The sequence below is a fragment of the Brienomyrus brachyistius genome, chromosome 13 (genome assembly GCF_023856365.1).
Source record: "Brienomyrus brachyistius isolate T26 chromosome 13, BBRACH_0.4, whole genome shotgun sequence".
In the NCBI taxonomy this organism is placed as follows: Eukaryota; Metazoa; Chordata; class Actinopteri; order Osteoglossiformes; family Mormyridae; genus Brienomyrus; species Brienomyrus brachyistius.
The window spans coordinates 17,819,551-17,835,680 of record NC_064545.1 but is presented as its reverse complement, the minus strand read 5'-3'; the positions used below and the strand labels follow the sequence as shown (position 1 = coordinate 17,835,680).

The window sequence follows — 16,130 nt, the reverse complement described above, 5'->3', positions numbered from 1 at the left end:
GGCGCGTGAACAGGATATCCGCGGCACTAACCCGGAAGTCGGGCTCCGGGGGCTCCTGCACTTAGTCGGCACATTAGGATGTGGATGTCGCCTGCGTTTCGCGGCACATTTACGCTTGGAAATAGGCGCCGTACATGACATCAGACAGGCGACTATTCGATACAGAAACGCGATAAAAAGCAGACAAAGGCGCAGCCAGCATTTTATAGCAGTAGCCTGAGGTAGCCGCTTTGCCAGGTCGCCTTTTACACCGGTTTGCTGCTCTTGAGTACCGGGATTATATCGACCGATTTAGGTAGACCGTGATTCGATGCCTGATCAAGGCCCTAGGATGAATGGTTTCTCTATCGGCGAACTGTGCTGGCTCTTCTGCTGCCCCCCGTGCCCGAGCCGTATCGCGGCGAAGCTTGCCTTTCTGCCACCGGAGCCCACGTACTCGGTACAGACGGACGCCAACGGCACCACCAGCCTCCATTTAACGGAGCGGGCGGACTGGCAGTACTCCCAGCGAGAACTGGACGCCGTCGAGGTGTTCGATACCAGGACGAGTCGGGGTAACCGTGTGGGCTGTATGTTCGTGCGCTGTGCCCCCAACAGCCGCTACACCCTGCTGTTTTCCCACGGCAACGCTGTGGACCTCGGCCAGATGTGCGGTTTCTACATCGGTCTAGGGTCGCGGATCAACTGCAATATCTTTTCGTACGATTACTCTGGGTACGGCGTTAGCAGCGGGAAGCCCTCCGAAAAGAACCTGTATGCCGACATTGAGGCCGCCTGGCAGGTCCTGAGGACGAAGTAAGTGCCTCAGATAATTTATATTCCTTTGGTCCCTCTAATCGGTGGTAACTCGCAGACGCGAAGCTCCTATGGGTGAAATTTTCCATGTTGGGCTGCGTCCTCCTTTGTTAAACACTTCCCGTGGTCATCCATTGAAATTCACTCGTCCAGATCTATCATCTCCACCCGTGAAACGATTTAAGTCGTGTTGTAGTCACCTCTTACGTGGCGGACATGATTCTTGATCACGTAACCCCGCCCCGAAGCAGGCTCGGATAATCCGTCTGTTCACCAACAGCCATGTCGGGTTTCTCTCATGCGAGCACGGTTTGTCCTGCAAAATGAGCGTGCGGACTGCAGCTTCTTTCCGGACACGGGGCCCTAGCGTGGTGCCTGCAGCGTGGGTGGACAGGGTTTTCATTATCCCCTAGGTGCCCCTCCGCAGTCCCTTAATGCTGTACCTGTCCCCGTCCCCGAGGAGTGTGTGTAGCTCCAAATCAATGTCAGATGTTTATGAGCTCCTAATATATTATAGTAATGGGTTGCATTTATGTACGTCTCATCTGTCTGTGCTCTTTTATTTGGTTTTTTGAGCTATATTACTGTGTTATTACTATATTAATATACTGTTCTTTTTCAGATGAGTCGCTAACCACATGTCATTTTCTCCTGTATCATCCAAGCCTGCTTAGGATTACAGGGTGTCACAGCTCCCTTATTAACTTAACTGCGTTCGCTGTTCTGATAGCTTATGGTAGCAGACTTCCTGTGCTGCTGGGTATTAACATCTCCTGCCCCTCTGTGCTAGCTTTAGGGATGTTTGTGACTTAAACAGCGACGCACTGTAATTATAATTGTAACCTGTTGCAGTAACAGCTGGCCCTTGATTTGAGTTTCTAGGTCGATGAATTGGAAGTGTTTTCCTCTTTATTTATTTATTTATTTATTTATTTAAATTGTTTCTGCAACCAAGGTAAATCCAGTATCTTGCCAAGTGAACCATTCCTGTTAGAGGCACTTGAAAGCCTTAAAATGATCAGTCATCACCTGTAAGCAACTGGGCCAAAACCATTTAAGTGCATTTGAATTAATTAGACGCTAATAGCCCATGTGGGGTGTTAACGTGTGCGGCTGGATGGGCTATGATCCCAAATTCTTATCCAGAAGTCTTAATGTTCCTGGAGAGTGTGCTAGCTGAGCACTGGAAGGGTCTTCAAAGTGTCACACTCCACCCACGAGTTCCCATTGATCAAGCTTTGTTTAGAGGTATCGCCAAGGGGAGCCGCTGCCCGCGCTTGGTGGTGGTGTTCAGGCCTTGCATGGATCTAGAGGGCGGTACGATATCTGCTGAGCTGTCGGTGCTGTGATCCCGGCGACTGCCTCTGCAGGATTCTAAGTGTCTGATAGTTAAGCTTTGTATTGCGTGAGTAAGCGATTTCAAATCCTTTGTTAGGGCTGGAAAGGAAGATCAGAGAGTGATTTATTTTTTCTCCTATCCAGTCTTGGCAGTGTGTATGGCCTTCAGCCTGATGCTTTGTATTGCTGCAGTCTGTTAATTTGAATTGTCTGTGTTTATACATTTCCACGTAACTTTTACCATCCTTACCATTCACCTGATGTCATCTAGGGCTGGACCGTACATGCAGTTTTTACAGTATATTGATATACTTTCAAAATGAAATGTAGGATAATGCAATAGCCTTTATGTCAATATACTTTTAATTTTTTTTAATAGCAATAGTATTCCTTCCTGGTTATAAACAACGCGAGAGCTTCAGTCATGACGTTGCACAGACTCTTAAAATCCACAACTAAAATAATTTTGTTTCAAAACATTGACAAAAGGCTCATAGGTTAAAAATATCGTAACATGCAATATTTGTCTTATTTTCAGTGCTAACTTTCTTCTCAGTTAAGCATACTTTAAAAATGTATGTTTTAGATTTAAGTTTTCCCTAAACATTCACCTTCTGTTTTAAGAAGAATGTCAAGGCTGCTTTACTGAACCTGGATGCAGGCGAAAGCACTATTTTATTTTTGTCTTTATTTTGAGACTTTTGTTTGCAATAATGAAAATATCTATACTGAATAGTTAATTGTATGTCTGCAAACCTTATTTTTCCATTTCAGTTCGAATGCACTGTTTTTAGTAAGTGTGAAATTTCGCATATGGCTTTCACTTATAATTAAACATTTAGCCCACCACACACACACACACACACACACACACACACACACACACACACACACACACACACACGCAAGAGCCCCATGGACTCCTGGGCAAAGCTTTAGGATTTACTGTGACAAATGAGCTAATGTGAATGTAACTGCAAAGCCTTCACCAAGCAGTCCGGTCTGCCTTTCATAGGAATTGTTCATTACATTTTGAGAGGCCATTTTCTTTTGAGTGGCACTGTATTGAAGTATTTAATGCAAGCATTCGTCTGTTCTTTTCTTCCCCATTAGCGCCGCGTCCTTACGCTGAAGGCCAAATAAGCCTCATACAGCAGTTTCTCGCTTCTGCAAAATGAAAGAAATGTTCTTTTCCCTCAGATTTTCCCACCGCCGTGTCCCTCTGCCCCTCCCCCCCCACAGTCACCGTTTCATTGGCCAGCATTCCCGTTCTCCCCGTGTGACTAAGCTAAAATCATCGTGGTACTTCCTTACATTTCTTTAAGCATCTCCTGCTTCCTTGTTCCTGCTCACATGTACCGGGAGTTTCATGGTCGCGTGCTAAATGCCAATAGTGGTAGGAGATGTAGTTAAGTTTTATATCGCATTGATTTCTGGTGACAAATGCAGTAGATTTCTCTGACGCCAAATATAGATGGCCGGGAAATGTAATGGAAAGACCTCATTGAGATTAAAACCTAGATAAGCCTGGCAGCTGCTGAATACCATACATGTTTACTGTATCTGTCAGTTAGATAATTTACCCTAATGGTAAAGCTAAATGATATTTAGCTGCCACTTCCTGTTACCCAGCATTCTTGCCCCTGCACTCCCACTACAGTCCTATTTGGAGTCGTCTCCTGATGTGTCCTGACCCTGCGCTTGATATTTATCCACAAAATTCACTCAGCGGCAACAAACTAAGCTGACGGCCAATGCCAGGTCTTTGACAGGGTGTATCTTTCTGTATTACTGCACCATTTTTTCCATTTTAACCAACTGATGTGCATCCTGTAGCTTTAAGGGAGGAGGTCGTCTGGTTGATATCACTCTCATCTCGTGAGAAGCGACTCTGTGCCTTTGCCCTCGCTGTCATTTTGGCTTCACACCCCTGGCAGATGGGGTCCGGCCCGTAACGGCTCCCATTGGGCACAGAGCGTTTGGCTGGCGCAGACCTCCAGTTTGAGCATGTCGCCGTGGTTCTGAATATGAGCTCTGGTCAGAACCGAGCCCTGCTCCCTCTTCTCCTCCTGGGGGTTCTGGCGAGACGTGTAAACTGCCTTCCCTCACATGAAAGGGCAGGGCGAGAGCCAGAGACACGGCAGGTGTCTGGCCTGCAACCAGCAGAGTGTCTTGTTTCTTGGTGACTCTGCTGGGTTTGTTTGGAGGTAGTACAGTAACTGAGTATGATTGCTGTATCCAGTAGTCTGGGAGTCAGTTCCACCTCCTCATCTGAGGAGCTATGAGAGAATGCCTCATGGCACCAGGGCTCACCTGTGCTGGAAACAACGCCAGTGTCAGTGAGCGCGTGTCAGAATGCTAAGTATGTGGGTGCCACCCTGTCCTGGAAAGCCCCTGTATCTTGTTTTAATTAAAACCGCTTCCAGCTATAGACAGGTTAGGTAACTGAAGAGTAGTATGAGTCATAATTGAGATGAAGTCATTTTATGCATGCCCTCAAACAATAATTAAATCAGTTTGTGATCCCCTATTAAATTTCAGATGTCTGACTTTTTTAATTGTGTGGACACATCTGAGCTTCTCAATAGGCTGGCATACCTTGTATTTGTAAATAGGTGTGATGCACAACTCGGTATTTTGCAAATACTGGTCAGAAGATCCAGTGAAGTCGATTTGGACAGAAACGGACTGATGTTCTCAGTTGGAAGCCTAATCTCAAAGGTCTTCGGCATTGATTTGGAAGGGCAGGTACCGCTGCGTTGCTCAGCTTAGTCTGAAGGGCTTGGGGTAGCCCCCCCCCCCCCCATGACACTGATACCCAGGAGACTAGCTTTTTTTTTTTCTAAATAGCATCCTAACGGAGCGCTAAGTGACAACAGGTCTACCTGCCGCGCATCCAAAGGTTGCACAGCCGAGCTACTCTTCCTTGTTATAAGATGTATCAACATGTCTATTTCAGGGAGCCTTAGTCCACCTTCAGCCTGTATCTACCCTGGCTGCTCACAGCTCCCTAGTTGGGATTCATTCCCTTTAATCCGAAGTTGCTTATGTCATCCTTTCACATCTCTGCACTTGTCATGTCAAAGTCTCACGCCTTTTTGACGAGCTCAGCGGCAGTTGTTTCGTCGGACCTGGGTCTGAAGTTTCACTCACGAGTAGAGCTGTGTGATATGAACTCAAAATAAATATCACGATTAATTGGACATTTTACCTCGTTTTATTATATTATGATTAATGGACGATTATTGTGATTTTTTTTTTTTTGTTTGGTGTTTGCCCTCATATTTCATTGACAAGATTTGTACTGTAAATATGCTCAATTATTAAAGTGGGGATATTTTCTCTAATGAAAGACTGTATGTATATGATTTTAAAATAACTGGAGACACAGATGAATCATTTATGGTTGTTAATTGAATATTTCAAACAACTGAAATCAAAGCACTAATTGCTTGAAATGTTTCTCACTTTACCCGCTTTTCAGTATGCCGGTTTTGTCAAAGTGCGTTCTTCGTGGTCACCTTTCCTCATGAATGCTCATTGCCTGCAGGCCAGGGGTTACATCGTGTTCCGTTAGATCTGCAGTATCTGAAATCTTGTCATTAGAGAGAACCACAAAGACACACTGGTTAGAAACCTCCCCATCAATTTCTTTTCTGCCCTTGTGTTCTTTATTTGAATGGAAGCCCTCATACAATATCCACAAAACCAGAGTTTTGGAAGACGGAAATCTCCACACTGACTTTTCTCGAATAATGCAATGAACTGCTGCTGTGGTTTACTTAGAAGTAATACTGACAGGTTGTAGTAGTTTGAAATTTTCATGCCGCCTATTTGTCATGATAGTAATTAAGTCATAATTTTAATTCACTCATTCTACTTACTGTTCATTTTATTTATATCTTCCCAACCACTGTGCCCGCTTGATCATTATCTCTGCTGTGCAGTGTGTTCTCGCAGGTTTCTGCTTTTCTACATGAGTTGCCAGACAGAATTTCATTGCATGTTTTCATAATGACAATAAGGGTATCTTACGTAATATGGTTTCAGATGCCATTACCATAAACTTCCATTTTGACCTTCTGGACTGGAGGCATTCAGGCTCGCATGCTCGGGCTTCCTGTTTGGGCCGGCTGGCCCCGACCCCACACGTTCTTCTTCCCTCTGCCTCCCACGTTAGCTTTGGGTGCTTATGGCTCTTAATGAATTCACTGTAATGTCTGGGGTGGACCTGCAGCAGTGCTGCTGGTGCCTGGGGCCCGTGGAGGTTGGGCCTACCGAGACAAACAGGCTGGGGCATCAAGCGATGATGTAGGGGTCGCGGGGGTCAGAGGTTGCTGTGTGATGTCAAGAGCTCTGACCGAAAACATCTGCTGATGTTTGCTTTGCTCGACAAAGTGTCTTGTTAGCTGAGCTTGCTTGGAGCTGGCAGGAGCACATAAAGATGTTGCGGTTTTATGATCATCTGTCATTTTTCACCCAACTCTGATCATTCCAATCCCCACGTAGCCCGAGATGAGGCATCTAATCAGCCCTCATCCCCACCATTTCTGCCGTGATGTATTTTTGTGAACATGGTCTGACCATCCGTCTAATTCCTTGACAGTTATGGGCGGCCAGCTTTCGCTTTCTGCTGTTACCGGCTTTGACCAAGAATGCGATTCAGTAAATGCATGAAATACTGATAACCGTTTTCTCTTAAATAAATGTCAGCATCTGTTTAGAGGATTGGGCTGTTCTGTTTTTACTGTGCAATGCTTTGTTGATATCAAAAAGCTTCTCGTTAATAAAGAGGACTCGTTTTCTACTTTCCACTGGCTTCATTGTCCTCCTGTGTTGTGGTTTTTGATAAAAGCTGGAGCTTTAGTGACGCTTGTGAGACTTGAAGCAGGATTCCACATGCTTTGCCTTGCTGTGTGTCCTGTTCTGACACGACTATCACCGTCTGGTCTTTACCTTTCTGATTCTTCTGAAGGCAATTCTTAACCGAAAGGAAAGCGTGAAGGGACATTTTAAGTGCGTCTCTGCTCAGCCTTCAGATATGATAGAGAACAGAGCAGGGCGTGTGCGAGGACTTTGAGCTTCTAGCTGCTTTCATTCACAAGCATTAGTTTTTCACACTGGTTCATTATAGGGTGGCCCTGCTCATACTTGGATGATGCCCCCCCCCCACCCCCCCAAAAAAAAAAAAATGTGGAAGCATGCGGAGGAACCAATTTCATGGCCTTTAATGTTTGAGGAGAGTGCCAGAACCTCAAGTGTGGGGCTTGTGGTGCGTTCCTTTTTATGGCCCCCCCCTGCGAGGGCAGAGCTTCAGAATCACACTTTGAACTCGACCAGCTGAAATTCCTGAAGGCCCAATTTCACACAGTCACCTGCTCCTTGTATTATCTTCCCAGATGTTTTACTACCCTGTATTATGGAGATTAATGCTGATTTATTCACCAGCCGTAGATTAACTGTAGGTAGGCATCATCTGAACTCTTGTGCTGGCATCTCTACTTGGGGCAAAGCGGGTTTCCTTTCAGTATTTGTGTGTCTGTCTGCCCAGGTATGGTGTGACCCCTGAGAGCGTCATCCTGTACGGCCAGAGCATTGGCACGGTGCCCACGGTGGACCTGGCATCCCGCTACGAGTGTGCCGCTGTCATCCTGCACTCGCCGCTCATGTCAGGGCTCCGTGTGGCCTTCCCCGACACCAGGAAGACGTACTGCTTTGACGCTTTCCCCAGGTGAGTCCGCCATGCAGCCGGGTGTCCCGCTGGAGCTGAAGCCTGGCGGCCACCGTCGTCATAGACTGAAAAGTGGGGCCGTAAAGATGCATTTTGATGAATATATTACTTAGGTGGTGATTTGACTGCATTGATATGTAACGTCAGAATTGGTTATTGATTTTTGGGAGCAAAATCATCCTTAAAGATGCTACTGCTTAGGGCTGTGCAACCTGACGATGTACCATGTGACAGTATCAAACATTAGTCATTTTTCTATTATGATCTATCGTTTATTTCGTCATGTCGCAATCACACTAGTCAATGTGCACCTCTAGTGTGTTCACGCGAATAACAAAACTCTAACACATGAACATGTGAAATATGTTACTTAATGGCATTACGATCGGAAAATGACTTTAGAATGATAGAAACGTTTATATTTTAATCATTTTCTGACTTTTAAAAATGATTTTACAACAACAGCGTATTCTTTTTATCATTTTATGAACAACTTTCAGGACTGCTGGTGGTCCCTGAGTGTTAATTACAGGTTATGCAGAGACCGAATCGCAGCAGCATGCAGTGCGTTCAGCAGGATAACCAGCTGACCGATTTAGACCAATACCGATAACTGGGGCTAGGCAGTGATGAATCAGATCACAATAATGTCACATAATTTTTTATTCCGTGGGAAATTAAAGATCAATCTGTGGGCTAGATTAAATAATGAATTATAAACATGTGACGGGCTGATACCTTGAAGTGGTGAATGAACCGTGAAATAGGGCTGTCGTGATGACCACAATAACCACTGCAATGCCGCAATTCTCACAAACTAACCGCAAGGGGGGGGTAAGCAACCGCCACAACCTCTATATTCATGTTATTTTCCATTTTTTCCCGTGAGACTTGGCCCTTTTTGTTATACACTTAAGTATGTGTGAATTCAATGTTAAAAAAATTCAGAATGAAAATGAGTCACGTGTGTATTTTATTGTTATTGGCGGTATTATGTCATCTGTATTGGTCAGAGTTTCTATATCTGGGTTTTTTCCTTCTCTCCTTATAGTTCAGCAGTTGGCTTTTTTGACAGTTTACATTTGCTTGTTCTTCCCATGCTCATATTTGTGAAAAAAAAAAAAACATTTTTTTGGGGCCGGGGACTTACAAGGGGTTGAATTTAGTTGATCAAGATATTGAATTAACACTAGTCATGATAGAAATTAGTCTTCCAATGCATGGAATTGTTCCCTTAATTATCATAATCAAATTGGAGCCAGCGGATTACACCCCCTGCTGGAAGGTGAAGGCAGGACAGACCGGCCAGGCCCCGAATGGCAGGGACGTACTTCAGCTTCTCTCGTTGCCACATGCTCTTGCAGAACCTGTTGCCTCCTGGCTTTATCAGCACAACCCTTGTCACCCATATTTCTGCCCCTAATTGACTGTAATTCACTGATAAAACTAACAGTTGATCCAAGACTTTGAAATGGGCCAGTTGAAGTTTCTTCCCATCAAGCATCTCTTTGCTCTGCGGTTCTGATCACCTTACATGACACGGTGTCTCCCCTTCCGTTCCAGCATTGATAAGGTATCCAAGGTGACCTCCCCTGTCCTGGTCATCCATGGCACAGAAGACGAGGTCATCGACTTCTCGCACGGCCTGGCCATCTACGAGCGCTGTCCGCGCGCTGTGGAACCACTGTGGGTAGAGGGGGCGGGCCACAATGACATCGAGCTCTACTCACAGTATCTAGAGCGACTGAAGCAGTTCATTTCCTACGAGCTGCCCAGCTCCTGAAGCCTGCCCCCCCCCCCCCCACCCTGGATTGGGGAACATCTAGGGACACTGGCGGGTCTTACTGCCCTCGGGACGAGGATCTGGTCAGTCTCTACTCGAATGTGGATCCTTTTCAGCCTCTATGACAATAAGTACAAAGTATCTGTAATTCTGAGGGTGAATTTTACATGTGCAACTTTTTCAAATTTATACTCCTTTTATACTTGATGGAAACTTTCTCACTTTAAACTCCACACACACACTTCATTTTTTCCCTGTAAGGAATAATTTAACAGCAGCACTTTCCTTGTGCAGTAATGATTATTTTGACTGTGTACATTTTTTTTTTTTTTTTTTGTTGATCTTATCATTCCATTTGTTTTTTTTCTGATATAAGAAAAATATTACTTTTTTAGACTCTTAATTGTAATCAATGGCTGATTTCTACCACAACCCAGGGAACAGACTTTTGTTTTTAAAGTTAAGCTGTGGTGTTGTGTACTGGAAGAGGTGTGTGTGTGTGTCTGTTTGTATGTGTGTATGTGCGTGGTTTAGTGATTTCGGCTCTGCCTCAGCAGCAGTGTCTGGAGCACATGTCAGAATGTGGTGGGGGGGGGGGGGCAGAGAGAGCTCGAGTTCGTTAGTTGCCCATAAGCACGGTGCTTGAGGTCTCCCCAGGGTCACCAAAGTCACCTTTGGCATCCGCTCAGACGATTCGTGTGACCGGGAGGCCCACGTTGTCCAAATACAGCCCAATTCCACAAACAAAAGGCCTTATTTTGTGACATTCCTCCCAGCGGGTAGGCAAAGGGCCATCCCGAAACACACGGATGCTGCTATCTGCTGATATTTTGTTGCAGGAATCACTGTGAAACCTGACTGGAGTCTGTGTGCGGAGATGGACACGTCGCTATTGTGTGTCGGTGCAAGAGTTACGGGACCGAGCAGCCCGTTAGTGCCAGGTTCAAGCGATTTCATCCTCTCTTCATACACTTGTCGAACACAGCAGACTGCAAATGATGATGTTCTGCAGAGAACAACACTGGGCTTGTCGTTGTAATTACTGTATTTATTACATTTATGAATAACAATGACATGTATGCTGTGTGCTGATTTTTGGAGCCAGTTAAGACCGTCGTGGTATTTTCACGTGTTAAATAGGCATGTAATACATGGTTCTTTTTTAAGCTGTAACCAAGGGAATTAAGAGTAGTTTAACCACTATGCTATACTGCAGAGTTTCCCATCCCGGTCCTCGGGAAGGAAGCAGAAACGTGGACTGTCTGGCAGGGAGCTGGGAGGGAGCAAAAACATGGACTGTCTGGCAGGGAGCTGGGAGGGAGCAAAAACGTGGACTGTCTGGAAGTTCCCAAGGACTGGGTTGGGAAACACTGCTATTGTGTGCCTGGAGCAAAGCTATGAAGTATCTGTCAGGTACATTTTTTTTTGGGGGGGGGGTTATTATTGACGTCTTGTATTGCGTAGTTTGATCTTAATGCAAGCTGAAGGATTTTTGCTGTGCTTTCCTCTCCACAAGGAGCTCGAAGGATTTCTCTGAATTAGCCACTGGCTTCTCATGCCACGATGCGTGTTAGTGTGAAGCGCTGACATGCCTGAACACCCCCCCCCCCCCCTTTTTGAATTTGCTCAGCACGGCCTCCAATATGATCGCTTTGCAAGTGATCTGAATTGGGAGACTCTGGGGCCACGTCCCCTACCTCCGCGGGCCTGCTTGCGTCATGAATTGCTGCTGAACGCTCGACCTGCATATCGCCGAGCCGCGCGGAGACCTGTGATTTTTTTGGTTTTTTTTTGTTACCTTTTTTTTTTTAGTCCATTCTAAGCAGCTGGATATTCTGCTGAAGACATTCAGGTTAGGTACCTTTACGTTGAAGAGTACAACAGCAGGTGCCAATCCTCGGACTTGAATCTGCATTGGTTCGGTCACGGGTGCAGTTTCTCGAGCACCACTGCACCTGCTGCCCTGAAATGAAACATTTCAGCCGTTCATATTGTCTTTGTTCGCAGGCGACTTCAGCTTCACCTTCCATCAACAGGACTTGGTAACTGCAGGTCTCTTTTTTCTCGTATTTTTACTTTTGATGGAACGCGCTCCACCTAACTGGCATCTGTAGCTCCTACCCTCTGTTTTTAAGCTTTTTATTTTTAAGAAATAAAACAAAACGGGTTTTTGTTTTGGATGTTAAGTCCCCTCATTCTTTTGATACTGAATTTTTTTTTTATTTTTTCATTGTATCTTAATAAACTTTTGTTTAAAGCCAATTTTTAAAGTGAACATATCTATGAATATCTTAAGATGTTATTATAGGGTATTTAGCTTACTTGATTTTGACACTGGAACAGGAGTATGCATAAATAATGGAAAATACTTCATTGGTACAATGAATACTAGTGTTGACTGTATTAAATCAAAAGCCTTAAATGTACTGTAAGACTGAGATTGATCTGTATTTGCATTCTACAAGTCTTGTGATAGTGGTGACAAAGGAATAAAGAACGCATGGAATCACGGGCAGAGCTAAGCCTTTCATTTCCAAAGGGGACACGCGTCTGGTTGATAATCGTGAGACGCCATTGGCTGCATATCTCTAGCTTCATAGCCAATGGGCATTCAAGGCCGTCTGTCACTCAGGACTCATCACATTGATATGAATAGTGTGGGGGTTTGTTAGGTTAAAACTTCACCTTGGTTTCCATGGTGCAGAATTGTATTTTCCTGTTTCTGAGCCCCTCACATTCTCCGTGACCCAGAAACTAGATATATAGCAAATTTATGAATGACTGCAGGAGACACTCTGTCCTCAGTCAAGGGACGCATGTACATTCTCATATGAGCATGTTTTTCTGTGATCACATGCCCACAAGAACCTTGAACAACCTCCCTAATGAGGAGGAAGATTCCCGGTAAACGTCAAACAGAATTGTCGATGTTTAACTGGTTTTCTCTTGCTTCTGCCTCTCCCCCAGTAAGCTGTGCAGTTCACCCTGGAGTTGACAGGAGCCGTGGCTGCTTTCCACTTGATGTCTTACCCTCTACAGAGCATGTCCAATAGGAGCATGTGTTGCATGATGCGCAGTGTGCTGCACAGGAGACGGGTTGACAAGATGGGATTAAGGTCACTACAAATGTGGTCTGTTTGACAGGTGTGTAATTACTGTGGGCTAAAGTGACTCCTTTACTGTAAATTGTCACCCACAACTGCTCTTCCTTGCAGAAAAGGCTTTGTTCCCTCAGTCTTAAATGCAGCTCTCAAAAGCTCTCCTCTCAGAATGACTTCTCTGAGATGCAAATTGTAAGAATACAATGGCCGTGACTGCTATTGTATAAGACTGTTGAAAAGTGTTTCATGGAAAAAAGTGTTGCCCATTGGTCCTTGAGGTACAGTGTTGGTTCAGACCAGGGCAATGCTGAGCTTGGGGGCATCATCCCTCTGTGTTGTGTTTTTGATTATACGCCTGCGCTTGGCTAAATTTAGAGTGGGTTTCCCAGGCCCATGTGGTCATAGCCCACTGGTTCCCTGATCATCAGGGTTTCCCAGGCAGAGAAGCATGCCTGTATTCTAAATGCACACTCCGTGGTCTCTCTCTCTCTCTCGCTCTCTCTCTCTCTCTCTCTCTCTCTCTCTCTCTCTCTCTGTGCGGCGTGCCTACCAGCCAGCTTCTGTCAGAAAGGGTGGAGGTGAGGCAGGTATCTGGCAGGAAGCCCATCCACTGCCCTAGCTCCCCGTGTGCATAATAACTGCTCCCAGGTCAACACATATATCATCATCAGAAGACTTTGCCCTCTGCATAGCACGGAATGCGAAACATTCCTTGGCTCTCTCGGATGACTTATTCCATGTGTTTTACCTCCAACCACAAATTCTACCTGCCTGCGAAGCATGCGGCATGTAGATTCACATGGTTATTAGCCAGGACCAGTGCTGCTTGAGGGGAATTGACCAGCAGAAGGTGGGGGGTATCTTGTTTCACGTACTGTGCTACAGTCCTGTGGTGCCTGGGCCCAGAAGCGGAGGAAAAGGCAGAGATATCAACAAGGACGGGGCCTGTTTGGATGAGACTGCAGCTTGACCTCATTTGTCAGATGAACACAAGTATGAATCTTGGCATTTTCTGCTTTGCTTTCTAGTCTTACTACCCCCTGGTTCCATGGGAGTATCTTGAGAGTCACCGTATTCTCCTCACCCCCCCCCCACATGGGAAATGAACAACTGTGCCATAAGTTGTGTTCCTTCAGCTTGTGATAAACTTCATCAACTCAGGTGTTGCCAGATTAACCAGCTCGATCAATGGCCCAGTCTGTCGGAGATCAGCAGCTACCGGTTACCAAGGGAGATTTCTTTTTGATGTTTCAGGTGCCTGGAGATGCCTGGGCAGCTCTGCAGTGCCCCAAAGATTCAACAGGCAGGCTTTGCATCTGGAACGAGGGAAGCCGTGTCTCACGGGGGAGGGGGGCTGTGGAGCCATGTGACTCGGTCTCCTCAATGGCCCCGTCCTCAGGTTCTCACGCCTACAAAAGGGGGTTGCCAGACTGCTGGAGAGTCCTTTGTCCATGTGCTGGTGGGCCAGGTCCTATCTCCATGACAACCAGCAGCAGGGATGGTCTCATTTTCAGTTAGTGCCCAGATCTGATCCTTCTCATGATCCTCCATGAGTCCAAGCTCTTCCAGTTTGCCCTCCTGTGGCTGTGAGTCTCCATTCCTCCTACCTGGTCCCTCAAGAGTCCCTGCGCCCTCCCCCCCAGCTGTGACACGCCATCTCTGGATTAATAACCATGCTGAGGGGGGCTGCAGACACCACGCTTTCCCCACTGCAGCCACCGGAGGCCGTTTAGCATTCAGGGGTTTCATGCGCTAACAGGAGGGCTTCTGTGTGCTTTCAGCCAGTTTCCGTTCACTGCTGAATTTTTCATCGGTCCGTCGGCAAAGAGCCCAAAATAAAACTTCCACAAGTTACTCTGAACCTGTTTTCACATTACCGGCTAGTAGTGAAGTAGCCGGGATGTGCCTAAGCAGATAATTCAGGCCCTTGTCAGTGGTGTATCAGACTTTGGCACTCCCCCTTGTGGCCATATTTTGGGAGGTCTGTGGAAAAAAGGGACTTTCTGCTTACAGCTATTTGTTTAATTGAAATCACAAGCGTAGTGTCCAAATAATTTAAAAAAAATACTACAGCACACTGTAGAGCAACTTGTTTATTTTTCGGAGAATGCTGAATGCCACAGTGAGGAAAATATTGCAACATAATGGACTTTGTGAGCTCCCTCCCACGTTTGGCTTGCTGATGTCATATTTGTTCTTGTATTTCCACACCTTGGTTATGGTGCAAAGAAGAATGATGACTGTGGTCAGGAAGACCTGTTCTGAGATGGTCAGTGTGAGGTGTGATCAATTAAATAATGTGAACTTTATTTCTCTGGCTTGGAGAGGTGTGCGAGAGTCGGGGGGGGATGGTGGCTGCAGGTGGCCAATAGAAGCTAATGTTAAACCTTCTGTGGGCAAAATCTCACTCCAGGAAAAAAACAATGTGGATTCCAGTCCCAGCGCCTGACTGCGATCTTTGGCTGGTTTTTCCATGTTAATATAATCCTGCACGACGGCAACAATGATGGTTATTGTATTGTGACTATACATGAATGGATATATTCGATTTCTAGTGCTTGGTTAAAGGTTGTTTTGCTCTTCACAAATCTACGTAAATGATTCCCTAGAACTGCTATCACACGTGGCAATTAGTAGTAAGTGACAGTCATCTACACAGAAACTCAACATAAGCACGTGGTGAGGTTAAAAATTTATGAGGTGCTTTCGGGTTAGTCCTACCTGGATTCCCTTCCTCACTCTAAGGTACTATCCATCTACAGGGAGAGGTCACAGGCCCATAAAGTCAGACACCTAAGTACTTCAACCTCTCATTGCTCTCTTAGCCACATCTACTGTCCTATTGCTGCTTTTTGCAGCCTGCAGCCAGGTGAACAAAAGTCACCCCTAGAGGAGTATGATGCTCCCTGCCATCCTAAAATGTGCTTCGGGCAGCAGACCTGCCTGGGCAATCTGGATTGGATAAAACACACTCATGGGCCTTTTACTTACACAAAAAAAATGTTTTGAGGGCAGAAGGAAAAAATTATTGGTTATCTCTCTGAACCAATCAGGTTGTAGAGGAGGTGACTCCAAGCAACTAGAGGAAGCAGGACCACCCAATCAGATGTCTTGGTCCCGCATCCTTTACAATCAGATTGCTTATCTCCCTGAACCAGTCATTTTCCCTTCTGCCCTCAGAATGTTTTTTTGTAGGTAGAAGTCCCACGAGCACAAAACAGGCGATTTTTATTCTAACAGAATCCGGTTCCACCTTGGATAAATAAACCTGGCGGGAAGAAGGGCATTTAATGACAAGCTACGCCAGAACTAGAGAGGTTTAAAATTAGTAAAGTGATTCTTTGGCTTACGGGGCGTTTTCCCCATTAAATGAGTAAAAGAG

General features: G+C 45.6%; 1 protein-coding gene across 1 annotated transcript; it reads left to right on the top strand.

Annotated features, from left to right (window-relative positions):
• Positions 1 to 29: 29 nt before the first annotated feature.
• Positions 30 to 9,665, top strand: abhd17c (abhydrolase domain containing 17C, depalmitoylase). The gene is made up of 3 exons (XM_048972253.1): positions 30 to 795; positions 7,685 to 7,864; positions 9,428 to 9,665. The coding sequence occupies exons 1-3, from the start codon at positions 311 to 313 to the stop codon at positions 9,645 to 9,647; spliced, it is 885 nt and encodes a 294-aa protein (XP_048828210.1). The 5' UTR covers positions 30 to 310; the 3' UTR covers positions 9,648 to 9,665.
• Positions 9,666 to 16,130: the final 6,465 nt, after the last annotated feature.

Bases quoted from the DNA above. Each gene is read 5' to 3' on its own strand.
- abhd17c (XM_048972253.1), top strand. From the start codon at position 311: ATGCCTGATCAAGGCCCTAGGATGAATGGTTTCTCTATCGGCGAACTG. The intron at 796-7,684 runs GTAAGTGCCTCA...CTGTCTGCCCAG, and splicing joins TGGCAGGTCCTGAGGACGAA to GTATGGTGTGACCCCTGAGA. The intron at 7,865-9,427 runs GTGAGTCCGCCA...CTTCCGTTCCAG, and splicing joins TGCTTTGACGCTTTCCCCAG to CATTGATAAGGTATCCAAGG.